Genomic DNA, 14237 nt, shown 5'->3' on the forward strand with positions numbered 1-14237 from the left:
TACCAGTTTGCCTCGGATATCAAATACACTGACAATTATAAAATGGACCCTAAAAGCGACATGTAAAGTAATTTTTAAATAATAAAACTTTAAGGGGCACCTGGGTGGCTCAGTCAGTTAACCATCTGCTTTCAGTTCAGGTCATGATCCCAGAGTCCTGGATTCGAACCCCACATCTGGCTCCCTGCTCAGAGGGGAATCTGCTTCTCCCCCTGCCCCTCCCTCCAGCTCATGCCCACTCACTCTGTCTGAAATAAATAAAATCTTTAAAAATAATAAATCTTTAAGCAGCATATTTAAAAAGTATTTTCATATTAATATGAAAAAAAAACCTTCAAATTCCCCCCATTTCAATCTTCTGCAGTTAGAGACAATAAACACACTTTTCCAAAACAAATATACAACAGAAAATATGAGGTCTTAAAATCTCACCATGTTGGAATGAGCTTTTCGAGGCATTTCTTTACTGCAATACAGGTACAAAAACTTATTCATTTGTGATGTTGCCAGACGATCTCGAATTTCAAGATCCTGCACGATGAACACCTGCCGGGAGACTGGGTGCTCTAAGAGGCCGGAGTCACACTCTGGCTTGCAAGGCGGGTAGACCTCGTGCTGAAACTTCACCTTCACCGAAAAGAGGGAACACACAAGAATTTTTACCTTTATTTAAATTAAATTTCTTCTTTAAAATGCAAAGTATCACCCATCACTTTCTTGGAGTTCTCGGGTTCCAATTCCACTTTCAGAGAACAGAACATTCCTTCATTTGTTCACTTTATTCATCTACGTGTGTCCCACCACACAAGGACAAGCTTGGCTGACATCTCTTATTTGATCTTGGCAAAATCCCTATCCTTTTCAAACAAAACTCTCTATAAGAATACAGAATAATACACAAAATCATCATCCTGCATACCTATGAAATTGCTTGAAAAACAATCAGTGGAGATAAGGTTCAAGTTCCAAAGTGGGGCAAGGATACAATGAAATCATCACTATGGTTATTTCCCCATTAAGTACCCTAATACATGACACCTGGCACAATCCCAGACAAGCTGAAAGAACTGAATGCACATGATGTCACTAGCGACCTGGACATACCGGTCTCTAGACATTCACGAGGGACCTGACACAGGTCCTACCCAACGGCCGCCCTCCCAGACAGCTACTCCAGGGGAGTTGTTCCCCAAGTGTGGTCCTGGGGAAGGTAGTATCAGAATCACCTGGGAACTCATTAAAAATGCAAATTCATGGGCCCCACCTCATCCTGATTCAGAAACTCTGGGGCCCAGCAACTTGTGTTTTAACAAGCCCTTGAGGGGATTCTGATGCTTGCTCAACTCTGAGACACACTCCTCTAGGGACAGCCTGGGAAAACAAAAACAAAACAAAACCCCTCAAACTTCTCGGAACATTTGAGAAAGAAAAAGCAAAAGTTTTACAAGACCCCTGCATTTTTCTAATCGAAAAGGCTGGAACTTATGGCTCAACACCACCAGGTTGGGAGTGACCAAGGAACCCCATTAATGCTCCTACTTCAGTGGCTTTTTCCTTTCAAAATGCCATCTTACCTTGCTTAACTGTATTTCCATTAAAAAGTCATGGTTTCTTCCTTTTCCCCCACATACCATGTTACGTCCATGCCTTGTGGGAGTGTGAGAAGGTGAACTGTGGGGACTGCTATCAATGGAAAAAAAAAAAAAAAAAAAGCCTTTTGTTAAAGGAAATATTCAAAGAAAGGCAATGAGTAACCTCAGGAAAAATAGCAAGATAAAAAGAGAAAATAGGATCACGGAACTATGAAGACCTGGTCACAGACGGCAATTCTCTATATCAAATCTTAATGCTCTGGAGACACGGAGTACGTGAATTTTATTACTGCCATCGTGGCAATCATCTGCCTGCTAAATATTCAGAACTACAGAAGACCCTTACTATGGTGCTGGTGTTCATGTAACAGGACACAGAAAAATGAGACCTCCTGAGAAGTTCCTTATTACTTCAGAAACTCCCTACAGTCAGAGTACAAGTCCTAAAATCCCAATCAATACCCCCCCCAAAAATCACTTTTTTTTCTTGAGTTTTTATTTATTTGACAGAGCATGAGCGAAAGAGCAGAAGCAGAGGGAGCAGCAGACTCCCCGCTCAGCAGAGAGTCTGATGCAGGACTTGACCCCAGGGCCCTGGGATCATGACCTGAGCCAAAGGCAGATGCTTAACTGACTGAGCCACCCAGGCATCCCTAAAAAATCACTTTTAAATAGAAAGTCTCTGCACTATTGTGCCAACGATTACCATTCCCTGAAGCCTTTTCTGATCCTCCCACCCTAATGAGAATGTTCGCTCCCACGGCGCCTAGGCTGGCTGGTCCTCTTCTAGCTCCGCCTAACAACACACTCATTTAACAAGTACTTCAGGAGCACCGACCCCTTGCCTGGCACTCTGCTGGATGCCCGACATTCAGGGCCACGCCTGGTCCCTGACCCCTAAGACACAGGCTTCACTTCACTGCCCTCATCTGCTTCCATAATGGCCCTTCTGAATGCAGGGCAGGGTCTGGGTCTTTTTAAGATTTTATTTATTTGAGAGCAAGAGAGAGTGAACATGAGAGACAGCATGAGTGAAGAGAAGGAGGGGCAGAGGGAGAGGCAGAAACAAGCTCCCCACTGAGCAGGGAGCCCGATGTGGGACTTGATACCAGGACCCTGGGACCACAACCTGAGCTGAAGACAGACACTTAACCCACTGAGCCACCCAAGCGCTCTGGGTCTCATTTTAGTGACTGTGCCTCTAATACAGACTCCAGCACAAGGTAGGTACCCAAAAAATTTTGCTGAATGGAAATCACTTAAGTCACCATATTTTAATAAATACACAATGCAACTAAGTTTACAAACGAAAAGTTTTAATGCTAAAAGAGTAACATTTCAATTACATAGTTTTCAATACTACCTTATTAATAATTCTTAAAATGACAAATGCTAGGAGGCCTGGATGGCTCAGTCAGTTAAGTGTCTGTCTTTAGCTCAGGTCACAATCCCGGCGGAGTCCCAGGACCAAGCCCCACATCATCCGCCTCCCTGCTCAGCGGGGGGAGTCTGCTTCTTATTCTGCCCCTCACTCCTACCGTGCTCTCTCTCACACATGCTCGCTCTCTCTCTCAAATAAATAAAATCTTTTTTAAAAAATGACAAATTCTTTTTCTAGGAAAAGACTATAATGGTCTGTAAAAAAAAAAAACAAACAAAACAAAACAAAACAAAACAAAAAAACAAGAAAAACTTACGTAGAAATCAACTTACATGTAACTCTTAGCTGGAGAAGTAGGAGGGACTGTTCCAAAATCCTTTCCTCCATAAAGATGCCAAACAAGAGAGACTTCTTTAACAACATAGCGGACGACAGGGATGGGAAAGTGCAATGGGGCTTTGCTCGTGTCCGTCTTCTTAGCGGGCTGACTAAAGTAATTCTCTCTTATTACAATTGCATCATCGACCATCACTTTTACAACTGGCTCTTCCTCCTTCTCCTAAAATAAACAGGGAACACACACAGTCTTGTCTCAGTAGAAACCACTGATTATGCTGCGGATCTCAAGATTTCTTGATTCTGAATTCTTTCTAACAACACTATCAATATATGAAATGGGCAAGTGGTGTTATTAATCATCACACTGGATACTCCACATTATTCAGCATCAAATGGACTTTCTATGTAAATCACCCCACAAGGAGTCTTTCATAGCCTTCAATCTAGCTTTTACCATTTGATAATAAAAAGGCACAGATTTAGTAGGTATGTGCTGATGTGAGTGTGTGTCTGGTGTGTGTGTGTGTTTATAGTTCTTTAATTCAAAGTCAAGACTACATTCCAAACTTACCATACTTCAACATATGGACCAAATTACCATGATCCTAATAATGAAATCATCCTGAGTTTAACTGCTTTTATTTTTTTTCATTTCCCAAGATGCAGTAAAACAAATACATTCACCAAGTCACTACTGAGCAGTTTAGTATGTGTATGTGCTAAATGGCGAGTTCATGAAGTTCAACTCCAGCACTTAACTGATCTAGTGAGCTGTGCATTCATTACATCCAGACCATACTTTTTAAATGGAAGCAGGACTCTCACATGGCAATTACACTTATCAAACACCCATCAGCCTTCACACAAACCACGTCTTACCTTTCCCATTTCTTGGACTAGCAACTCTGGATAGCACTCCTTTTGCCATTTCCTTGCCCTGAGGAGCTATCTTAACTATGCACAACATCTGTAGTTTGATAATCTACGTAGAAAATTTTGCCCTGAAACTAATAATACACTATATGTTAACTAACTTGAATTTAAATAAAATCTTTTAAAAAATCGTTTTCTTTAAATTTTGCAAATATTGAGCATTCTTCTGAGTTTTAGAGCGATGTGTCATAGAAATAATATAGCAAACATTTGCAAAGCCTCATTAATAATTCACAGAATGAATTGTGAACTGCCAAGAGTTATAAAAAAATCTGAAGAATATTTCTCAGTTACCCTTCGGTCAATTCAACTTGTAACACTACCTTAAGGCCTCAATTATAGTATCCATTTATTACCTGCATGTTTTCTCTTGGTGCAAAAATAATGCAAAAGTCGTCGTTCTCCGTGGGCACATGTGCCATGGCATCACTAACCAAGTGGTGTGTGAATGAAGTGTAAGGAGGGCCAGGTTCCTGGGACACGTTCCCACTCTCATCTGGAAACAGGAAGAGGTCTGAACAACATGGCTCCTGAGTCTGAGATTTTTCATCCAGAACACCTAGGTAAAAAAGAATACAACATTCAATTTTGGCACATTTGGAACAGTAACGCTCAGTAAACATTTTAACCACATGTCAGATACACACTACGTTGAAATGTTTTCATCTGCAATACCTCACTTATTTCTTACAATAACCTTCCAATTACTAATAAAAAGACTGATAATAAGTTTGAAGTTCTCTAAGAGAACAGTAAATGATGGTCTCATAAAGTCATAGTCTCCTCTTAGTTACTACACATTAGAGAAGCTCTGAAATTTGGCAGCAGCTTGTTAGTGTGGACTGGAGTTTTGTTGAAGCCAGAATTGCACACTGACAACTCTGTCCTGTGAGTGGAGATCTGTAAACTTCCGGAACAATACTGCAAGGGGAGGAACAACCGGTTACATCTGGCAGTGCCTCCCCTAAAACTATAGGAAATCTCTGCTTAGAGGGAGAGACGGGTGGGGGAAACAGTGGCTAAGAGGGTCTTTGGCCAGGGACTGGTGCCCTACAATAAACAGACTACTCTCTGGGGCACTGGATACCCAAAAGGGCCACCTGTTCTCAGGTAGCTGTCAACGTGGTTCACAAAAGACTGCATGCATGCCAAAATCCGAAACGTGAAGATACATTTTTATGCATTTTTAATACATAGTAGATCCATTAATTCTTTCTCCATTCCATTAGTCATTCCAACCACTGTGATACGGACTGGGTACGTGAAGATGAATAAAGTGATGTTTCAGCTTCAACAGGCTCACAGGCCCGATTTTAAATTCTTCTGTAGCAGCACCTTGGACATACTCATCCTTTATAAGTGCCCAGCGCACCTGAATATTAAAGCCGCTCAGTAAATATTCATGAAACATTCTTTCCCACATAAGCAGGTCAGCTGCTAATACAATGTAATATGTAGGAAGCTAAAAGTTCCTATGTTTCCTGAGTTCTAATTTATGCTAAATTAGAATAAAACCAATAATTTAACCCTAAACTTTTATAATACCATGAGATAATTTTTTTTTAAATTAAGATTTCAGAACATACAGAAATGACTACGTTCGTCCAATTAGAAAAAAATATTTTTTAGATAGATGCTTCCAGCTGGCTTTCAAGGCTCTCCCAGGGGCTGGCTCCTCCTTGCTTATCCAACTTTGCTGGCCAATTCTTTCCAATGAAAAGGGACCCTGAGCTGCAAGATAATTAAGGCTTCTGCATGCTTCTGCGCCTCTGTCAATGTTCATGACCTTGCCAAGACTACCTTCTCTCTCCCCTCCACATACCTAAACCCCAGCCACTCTAAAAAATTAAGCCAATTCCTCTCACTTTCACTGAAATCTAATGAGACAATTCCAATCCCTTCCAACCAGTAGATGAGGCCGTGACACACACTGAAGCCCTTTCTCATGTCATTTCCTAATCATTCTAAGTAAGAACATCAGTCTGGCTTAGTGCCGATCTGTGTTACAAAACTTGAAGCTAACAGAAAAGATAAGCTTGGTCTTTCATTTAATCTGGGCCCCCACAGCACCCTGGGCCAGTGTTTATTTATGTCCTGGATGCTGGATCAACTCAAGCCGACTGGCTAATAAGTATCCACCAAAACGCAGACTTGTCTTTTCTTTAATAGGTGACTCACTGCAGAACTTGTAAGCATACAAATAGCGTAAGCCTCAAGTGAGGCCCCAGGACTCCCGGGGAGGAAGGCCAGCCCGTCCTACCGTTCCCCTGGGCTTGCGCAGACGCGGCGGCCTGCTGCAGGTCAACCTCCTCCATAGCGTCACTCATCAAATCGCGTAACATCTGCTGGTCTGCTTCAGGAAGTACCGGACCTCGTGAGGAAGAGCGGCTGCTGGAATCTACCTACAGCCAAAACACCTAATTAAAAATAACTGAAAATGCTCTAAGGAGCAAACTACTCAGCATGGTGTTGTCCTAGAAACACATGGCATTTCACTAAGATGCCAGAAACAGGGAACAGTCATCGTTCTAGCTTCTGCCGGGCAGCGGCCGCATTCTAAGTGGTTGGCCTCATCATCACCCAACAACTACTGGCAAACAGAAATGAATGTGCCATCATCTCAAAGCCAGCACTGCGAGCCGGGTTGGTGGAGGGAGCGCACATTAGAGGAGAGAGAAGCTAAGAACAGCGCAGTGAGGCCTGGGGAGAAGCAGTCTCCTTCCGCGGAGTGCTCAAATCTGGGGGTTTCCCCAGCTCTCACCCCATGGACACAAAGCCGCTGGAGGGCGGAGTCTCGGGTCTCGGAACGGACGGACAGTGAAGGGTAAGGAGGGGGCATAAACAGCGGGGCCAATCTACCAAGTGGGGACTCACAGGGCTCAACTTCAGCACAGGTGCTTAAACATTTTGGTTAGTGAACTATGGGCTCATTAAATCCAGACCATGCTTTTTAAATGGGAGTATGACTCTAAAATGAAAGATCCAATTTGAAAGCGATAATTTAAAACAACTTTCAAGAAACTGGAGAATGTCTTTAAAAAGAAAATAAACAGTAGAGAGGGAGTGTCATGAACTGCCTTTGTATCAGTGAGAAGATGGCAAGAGCAAGGAGTCAAAACCAGAAGCGTAACTTGGACGAAGTGTAGGAGCATCTGAACAAAAGACAATGCAAGGCCAGTCAGACCCTTACTAGAGGCTCCATTATCTACGAGACTGAGAATCCCGTTCACAGAGCAGGCCATGAGAAAGAATGAAAAAGCACCAAAAAGTTAAAAACACTAAACAAACCTGACATTGTTCAATCTGTACATAAGAGAGGACAGAGAGGTGATATTTGGGGGCATAAGAAAGCCCTGACCCATAAATAAAAGTATCTGAGTTTTGTTGCTATTTCTGCTACTTAATTTGGGCAAATCGCCTAATTCTCTGGGTTTTAACTTATTCATCTGTGAAACAGAGATGATAATCTTCAATCTTTATCACACTGAATTCAAGGAAATCACAAACGAGAAAATACACTGAAAACCGAACAGAATCATACATAACAAACAAAAGATTACGTAAATCTTCCGGTAATAATACTAACACTTCTATCTATCCTCTCATAAGCAGTTTTTCATACGACTGCCGCAGAACAAGCTCTTGCGCGCTACATGTTTTCTTTCTTCCTGGAGGGGAGATGAAAATAATTCAAGTCTGGAAGATAGGATTCTGTTGGCTGAGAAGATTAATGTTCTAAAACAAAGAATACCAAAAGGTAGAACGGTTTTCCAAAAAGGCCTATGGAGTCATCTTTCCAGACCCATCACTCTGAAGGGAAAGAACAGATGGTGATTTCTCAGTTTCTTTTCTACCTCATGACTGTCATAAAGACCTCGCTGATGCATACATGTCATGCACGTGACTACAAGGTGTCCAGGGTGAGTTAGTTCTGATGAATCATGTTGCTGGCTATACCTTCATCTTTCTCTGAGGGGCTCCAGGCTTCATCTCCACCTTGTTGGCTGCATGTAAGTCCCCGTAGCTTGCAATGTACTGAATGAGATTCATTAGTGCAGCACAAGAGTCCGAGCACGTTCTGATATGGACAATGTCACTGGAACAGTGTAGCTCAAAGCGCGGCTCAGTCTGGACGGACATAAGAGAAAAGAAATGAACAGGTTTTTCAAACAAGAGATAGAAAGTTCTTCTTTTGCATAGGCTTACATTACATAAATGGATTTTCCTTGCCACAGGAAATGTATATTTATAACTATATCCTAATTTTAAAATATTTTATCTATTTTTGACCAAAATAATATATATATACATATATATATGTGTGTGTGTATATATATATATATATATTTTAAGATTTTATTTATTTACTCATGAGAGATGGAGAGAGAGGCAGAGGGAGAAGCAGGCTTCCTGCAAAGCGGGGAGCCCGATGCAGGACTCTTTCCCAGGACCCTGGGATCATGATCTGAGCCGAAGGCAGACACTTAACTGACTGAGCCACCCAGGCACCCCGACCAAAATAATTTTACAGTAAATTCAATTCTTTAGTCTCTCTTATAAAAAAAAATAGAAGTAAAAATTTCCATTTATTTTAATAACTTACTTGTTCTCCATCGGAATCAGATTTCACTGCAGTTATGGTTAATTCCAAAAGCCCCATATCCATCACACGAACATAATCTAAAATTTTTTAAGTCAACAAAATATCTGAGTAAAGCCTTTAAAAAGTGGGTATCCAACCAAAACATAATAAAACTAGCATCTTAAAAAAAAAAAAAAACTAGCATCTCTTTAAAATTCATGGCAATTAGTGGTACAAATATTTAGAATTCAATGGAAATAAATTTTCATCCTATAAAAGTCCTATAACTCCCTTTATTTTACTTAGGAACAAAACAAATCTTACATTAAATACAGTACATGTAATCTGATAAACTTAACTGATATTCTAAGGACAGTACAACTTCAACTGATATTTAATAAGATCCTTAGTTCAATAACATTATTCCAGAGTTCAAATGCTCTAAAATATTCACATATGAAAACTAAAGAACATTCATCTATCTCAAATTTTTTCAACTCTTACCTCTATTCAAATTTATAGTAACAGTATTACACTTGTCAGACAAATGCAAAGCAGCTTCATCCAAGATTATTCTGAGGAAACAATATTAAAAACATCCAAAAAATTAACTCTGAATACACGATGCGTGATCATGACATACTTCGTTGTATCATTCTTCTGATATACAAGTTATCAAAGTCACATGTAGTTTCTTACAAGTGGCGTCTAACATTTCTTTAAAACTCATTATTTCTGAATGCTGAAAATATTTAAATGGTGTAAAGAATGAGACTGAATCAAATTGGAGGGGGAGAAGAACCATGAGAGACTGTGGACTCTGAGAAACAAACTGAGGGTTTGGGAGGGGAGGGGGGTCTGGGGTTGGGTGAGCCTGGTGGTGGGTATCAAGGAGGGCACGGACTGCATGGAGCACTGGGGGTGGTGCATAAACAATGAATCTCAGAACACTGAAAAAATAAATTTCAAAAAAATTACGTATATACTTCACACCACTCACAAAAATAAAATCCAAATGGATCCAAAAAAAAGAAAAGAGAGAGAGACTGAATCATCTCCTCCAATTAATTTTACATTTTCAGCATTTTTTAATAGTACCCACATTCAGAAGATCTAAATTGTGAAAATAAAGTGCTATCAAGTAGTGTAGGAAGTTTAGATTTTTGTTTTTAAAAGTAAACTATCTCAAGAATTCATTTCATCCCTAAAAATAAAAAACAGTGATAAACAGAAGAGATCGGATGAATCATTTGAAACTGAAAAAATGAAAACCTGGATAAACGAACATGACTATGAGCAAAAGAACGCTGATTTTTACAAAAGGTTGGGACGTCAGTCAAAGAAGTTAGCTCAACACCAGATAGCATGTTTGGAAGAGGTGCATTTGGCAGACGGTCAAGTTTACCCAGGCACCTGAGAGTAGACGAGGATTTGTCCAAGGCAACACTACTGGAAACACTGAAGGTTTCCACAGTGAGAAGAGATCGGATCGGCAAGTGAAGAGGTCTAATACCAAAAAGAAACAAAGAACATCAGTTTGCCGCAACAACAGAAATTCCCTTAAAAGAACATTTTGAACCTTAATTCCAAAATTTGAATTACGTATTTTTTTCAAAACTTAGCACATATTTTGAATAAAGCTTTACTTTGTTCCATTTGCGAACTGACCTATAATCAAGGGCACAGCTCCAGAGATGCACATGGAAAGTTGTAAACGAAGTTGGAGGATTATATCCCAGAACAGGTTCATCAGCAATGTTTAAGAAGTATAAAATCTACAAAAACAGAAATATAAAATGCCCTGCTTTAGAAAGGAAAAAAGGTTTGATAGGATAGCCTTAATACCAATGTAAAATATCTCACAGAAAAAGCAACCATTTGGGGGGGGGAAATTATCATTTTGAAGTAATTCATTTTAAAAAGTATTTGCAAAACCACTCCTGAGTTTGAAATGAAGAGCGAGCCCCATCTGACAACTGCAATGCTACAAAGTCTTGAGAAAATTATATCTTGTCAAAGATATAATTCATATCAAAATCATTATAGAAACTAAAGTATGTATAATATACTTTCACATTATTTTGCTTGGGACAATTCCTGAAAAAAAAATAATAAACTTTGCTGAAGATTGCTTACACTCAATCTGGTTTTCTATGTAACCCACTTTTGGGAAAAGCTTTTTTTCCTTAAATTCTACCTAGCTCAGTCTGAAAACCAGACTGTCTTACCAACATCTATTCTCCTGTATTTCTATCTAAATGAGGTTAGACTAAATCTCCCCCTTACAACTGAGTTCAGTGTTCACACCAACTATCTCTCTACCCTTGCTACAGAGATCTAGATCTCCTCAGGTTTCCTAAATGTTTTTATGAAAGCACTCTGAAAACCTGCAGATATAAAAATATTTTACTATTTTCCAGCACAAAGAAAAAGTTCCCCTTTCTAAGGAAAATGAACAAGAATCACAGTGCACTAATTTTCATTCTCATTAGAAAAGAGCCAAATGTATTTCATTAATCAAACACTGTAAATTAATTACAGAAATCCTTATAAATGCCTCGAAGCATGTTATTGGCCTAGGGAATAATTGTGAAGTTATGACACTTAAGGAGTGAGGACAAGTCAACACATTATTTGTTGCTCCTCTATGCCAAGTGCTCTACAGGGTCTGGGACAGAGAGTCCCTTCCCTTAAATGACTTAAAAGATAGGTCTGCCTTTGAGATGGTTAGGGTCAAAACTTTAAGCTAAAAAATCAATTTCATTCTGGAGTGGTGATAATATTCTATTTCTTAACCCAAGAGGTGGTTATATGGACTATTTACTTCAATGATAATTTGGTGCACACTGATCATCTCTGATTTGTAACTTTACAGTGTGTGTATTACATGTCAACATAAAGTAAAAAGTAAATCGGTATATACATAACAACTCTCTTACCTGCTCATGCCAGCTAAGCCCAGAAGGAAGCATTCTGTGCTGGAGTGTGGCTCCTTTCAGCCCCACAGCAATGAGAAATTCCTATAAGAAAGTTACACCGATCACCTACATAATCCTCTTATTCAAACTTAAAAAGTTTTTCTAATAAATATGTTGTCTTTTATGCAATCGCTTTTAGCTAGTAATTAAATGAACAGCAAGTCTTTAATGGTATAAAAGTACAAAACACAAACCTTTGTATTGGACTCTGACTTATCAGATAGTATTTTAACTGCAACAGAAAGCATATTCAAAGTGTCTCCTGCAACGCCATCTGTAGAAGCTCTACTGAGGCCATCTTCCTCAGAGGAATAAATAGTAGGTTCCAACCAGTGTGGGCGGGTTGAACTGGGCAGTCGTGTTTCTGTAGGGAGAATCACTCCATCTACCACACCTACATCAACAATGAGGTGACAATAAAACAAAATGATAACCGGACATTAGTTCACAGACTTTTACAACTCAAAACAAAAATCAATATGCTTCCACTGAATATAATCCTGGAGGTAAAATGACCAAGAACCAACTAGGCATTAATAATCTGTACCTCTCTGCTAATGTTGGTATGACTGATAGTACCCTACTTAAAAAAAAAAAATATGATATGAAACGCTAGGAGAATTAAATTTTAAAAATCTGATAAAGGTTAAGACTGTGCAAAGTATTTTCTATACTTTGAGGAAAAAAAAAAAAGAATGTGTATCTTCTATTCACAGGGTAACAGGGAATGTGCTCAAAAGATGGTAAATTCTTTTTGTTACCAAAAGAAAATGCTGCTAAAGAGAGAGAGTAACGAATGTAAAGTCCCATCAACTCATCAGTGGATAATAAGATACAGCACATCCATAAAATGGAATATAATTTGTCAGTAAAAGGAATAAAAGGAATTACACTTGGATGAACCTTGAAAACATGATGCCATATTAAAGGAGCCAGTCACAAAAGACCATGTATTATGTGAGTCCATAAACTCCCAGAATACACAATCCACGAGGCCAAGTAGACTAGAAGTTATTTAGTGCTGGGGGGTGGGGGTGTTGAAGAGCCATGGGAGGTTACAACTAAAGGGTGCACAGCCTCTTTTGGGGGCGATGGGAAGGTTTTAAAGTTGATCGTGATGATGGTTACAACAACTCTGTGAAATAACTAAAATTCAGTGAAACAGATAGTTTAAATGGGTGAATTCTTTGCTACACGAACTACTGTACCTCAATAAAGTTAGTACCCAGGAAAAAAAGTCAACACATAATTTATGGTAGGTATTACTTTGCCAGTGGAATCAGAACACTCCACAGAAAATAATCTCTAATATGAGAATTCTGTTCTCAACAGATTTTCTTTACTAGGGGGCATATGGGTGGTTCAGATGGTTACATATCTCCCTTCGGCTCAGGTCCCGATCCCAGAGTCCTGGGATTGGGCCCCACATGGGGCTCCCTGCTTAGTGGGGAGTCTGCTTCTCCTTCTCCCTCTGCCCCTCCCCCCACCTGTGTTCTCTCTCTTTAATGAATGACTAAAATCTTTAAAAAAAAAAAACTTCAGGGGCGCCTGGGTGGCTCAGTGGGTTAAGCCGCTGCCTTCGGCTCAGGTCATGATCTCAGGGTCCTGGGATCGAGTCCCGCATCGGGCTCTCTGCTCGGCGGGGAGCCTGCTTCCCTCTCTCCCTCTCTCTCTGCCTGCCTCTCTGTCTACTGTGATCTCTCTCTGTCAAATAAATCAATAAAATCTTAAAAAAAAAAAAAAAAACTTCATTAAACAAAATTTAAATGGGTCTGAACAGAGGTGAACAGAACACACATTCAACATGTGTCCTACCTACCTTTGTGGTAGAGACTAAGACTGCTGGAATGAAGGCAGATGTAGTGCTTGTCATCACAGCCTTCATACTTGGTCACACAAAACAACGAACCACTGTTGAACTCTAACCAGAACTCGCCGTGCTTATTTTCCAACAGCTCTCCATTATCTTGCTAATAAAAAGATCAGAAAAACACAGAAGTCATTAATTTTTTTTCATTATGTTGCTAGTCAGCATACATCACTAGTCTTTGATACAGTGTTCCATGATTCATTATTTGCGTACGACACCCACCAGTCATTATTTAAATGCAGAAAAGTCAGAATGCCCCTTGGGTTGCTCCTTCCTGATTCAGCCTAGAGGATTCTCCCACACGGTAGCAAAGCGGTCTGAATCCCAAACCACGCAGCATGGTGGCACGAAATGCTGTGCGGGGTCCCCCGTGCAGAGTGAATCCCAGACTTCACCGTCCTCTCTAACAGGTAAGTTACCAGTGATCACCTCAAGAGCAGAACCAGCATGTTCGCAAAAGAAGGCCACACAAGGTTCGTCTTGCGATCCACAGTGAAAAGCTCACTGTCCAAAGCCGCCGTCAGGGCAGAGCACCTCAGAACCCGGACCTTCCTCAGGCACT

At 40.1% G+C, this 14237-nt stretch overlaps 1 protein-coding gene across 1 annotated transcript in view; it reads right to left on the minus strand.

Annotated features, from left to right (window-relative positions):
- Nucleotides 1–14237, minus strand: part of ATG2B (autophagy related 2B) — a 78730-nt gene that overhangs the window by 17832 nt on the left and 46661 nt on the right. The window contains exons 21-33 of the mRNA XM_080808610.1: nt 13625–13775; nt 12000–12199; nt 11767–11847; nt 10496–10602; nt 10241–10333; nt 9332–9402; nt 8849–8925; nt 8203–8373; nt 6506–6647; nt 4602–4804; nt 3306–3532; nt 1575–1683; nt 433–627 (exon numbers count right to left, since the gene is read on the minus strand). Coding sequence (XP_080664736.1) covers nt 433–627; nt 1575–1683; nt 3306–3532; nt 4602–4804; nt 6506–6647; nt 8203–8373; nt 8849–8925; nt 9332–9402; nt 10241–10333; nt 10496–10602; nt 11767–11847; nt 12000–12199; nt 13625–13775 — 1827 coding nt within the window. The remainder of the gene's footprint in view (nt 1–432; nt 628–1574; nt 1684–3305; nt 3533–4601; nt 4805–6505; nt 6648–8202; nt 8374–8848; nt 8926–9331; nt 9403–10240; nt 10334–10495; nt 10603–11766; nt 11848–11999; nt 12200–13624; nt 13776–14237) is intronic.

This window comes from Martes martes (assembly GCF_963455335.1).
Source record: "Martes martes genome assembly, chromosome: 7".
In the NCBI taxonomy this organism is placed as follows: Eukaryota; Metazoa; Chordata; class Mammalia; order Carnivora; family Mustelidae; genus Martes; species Martes martes.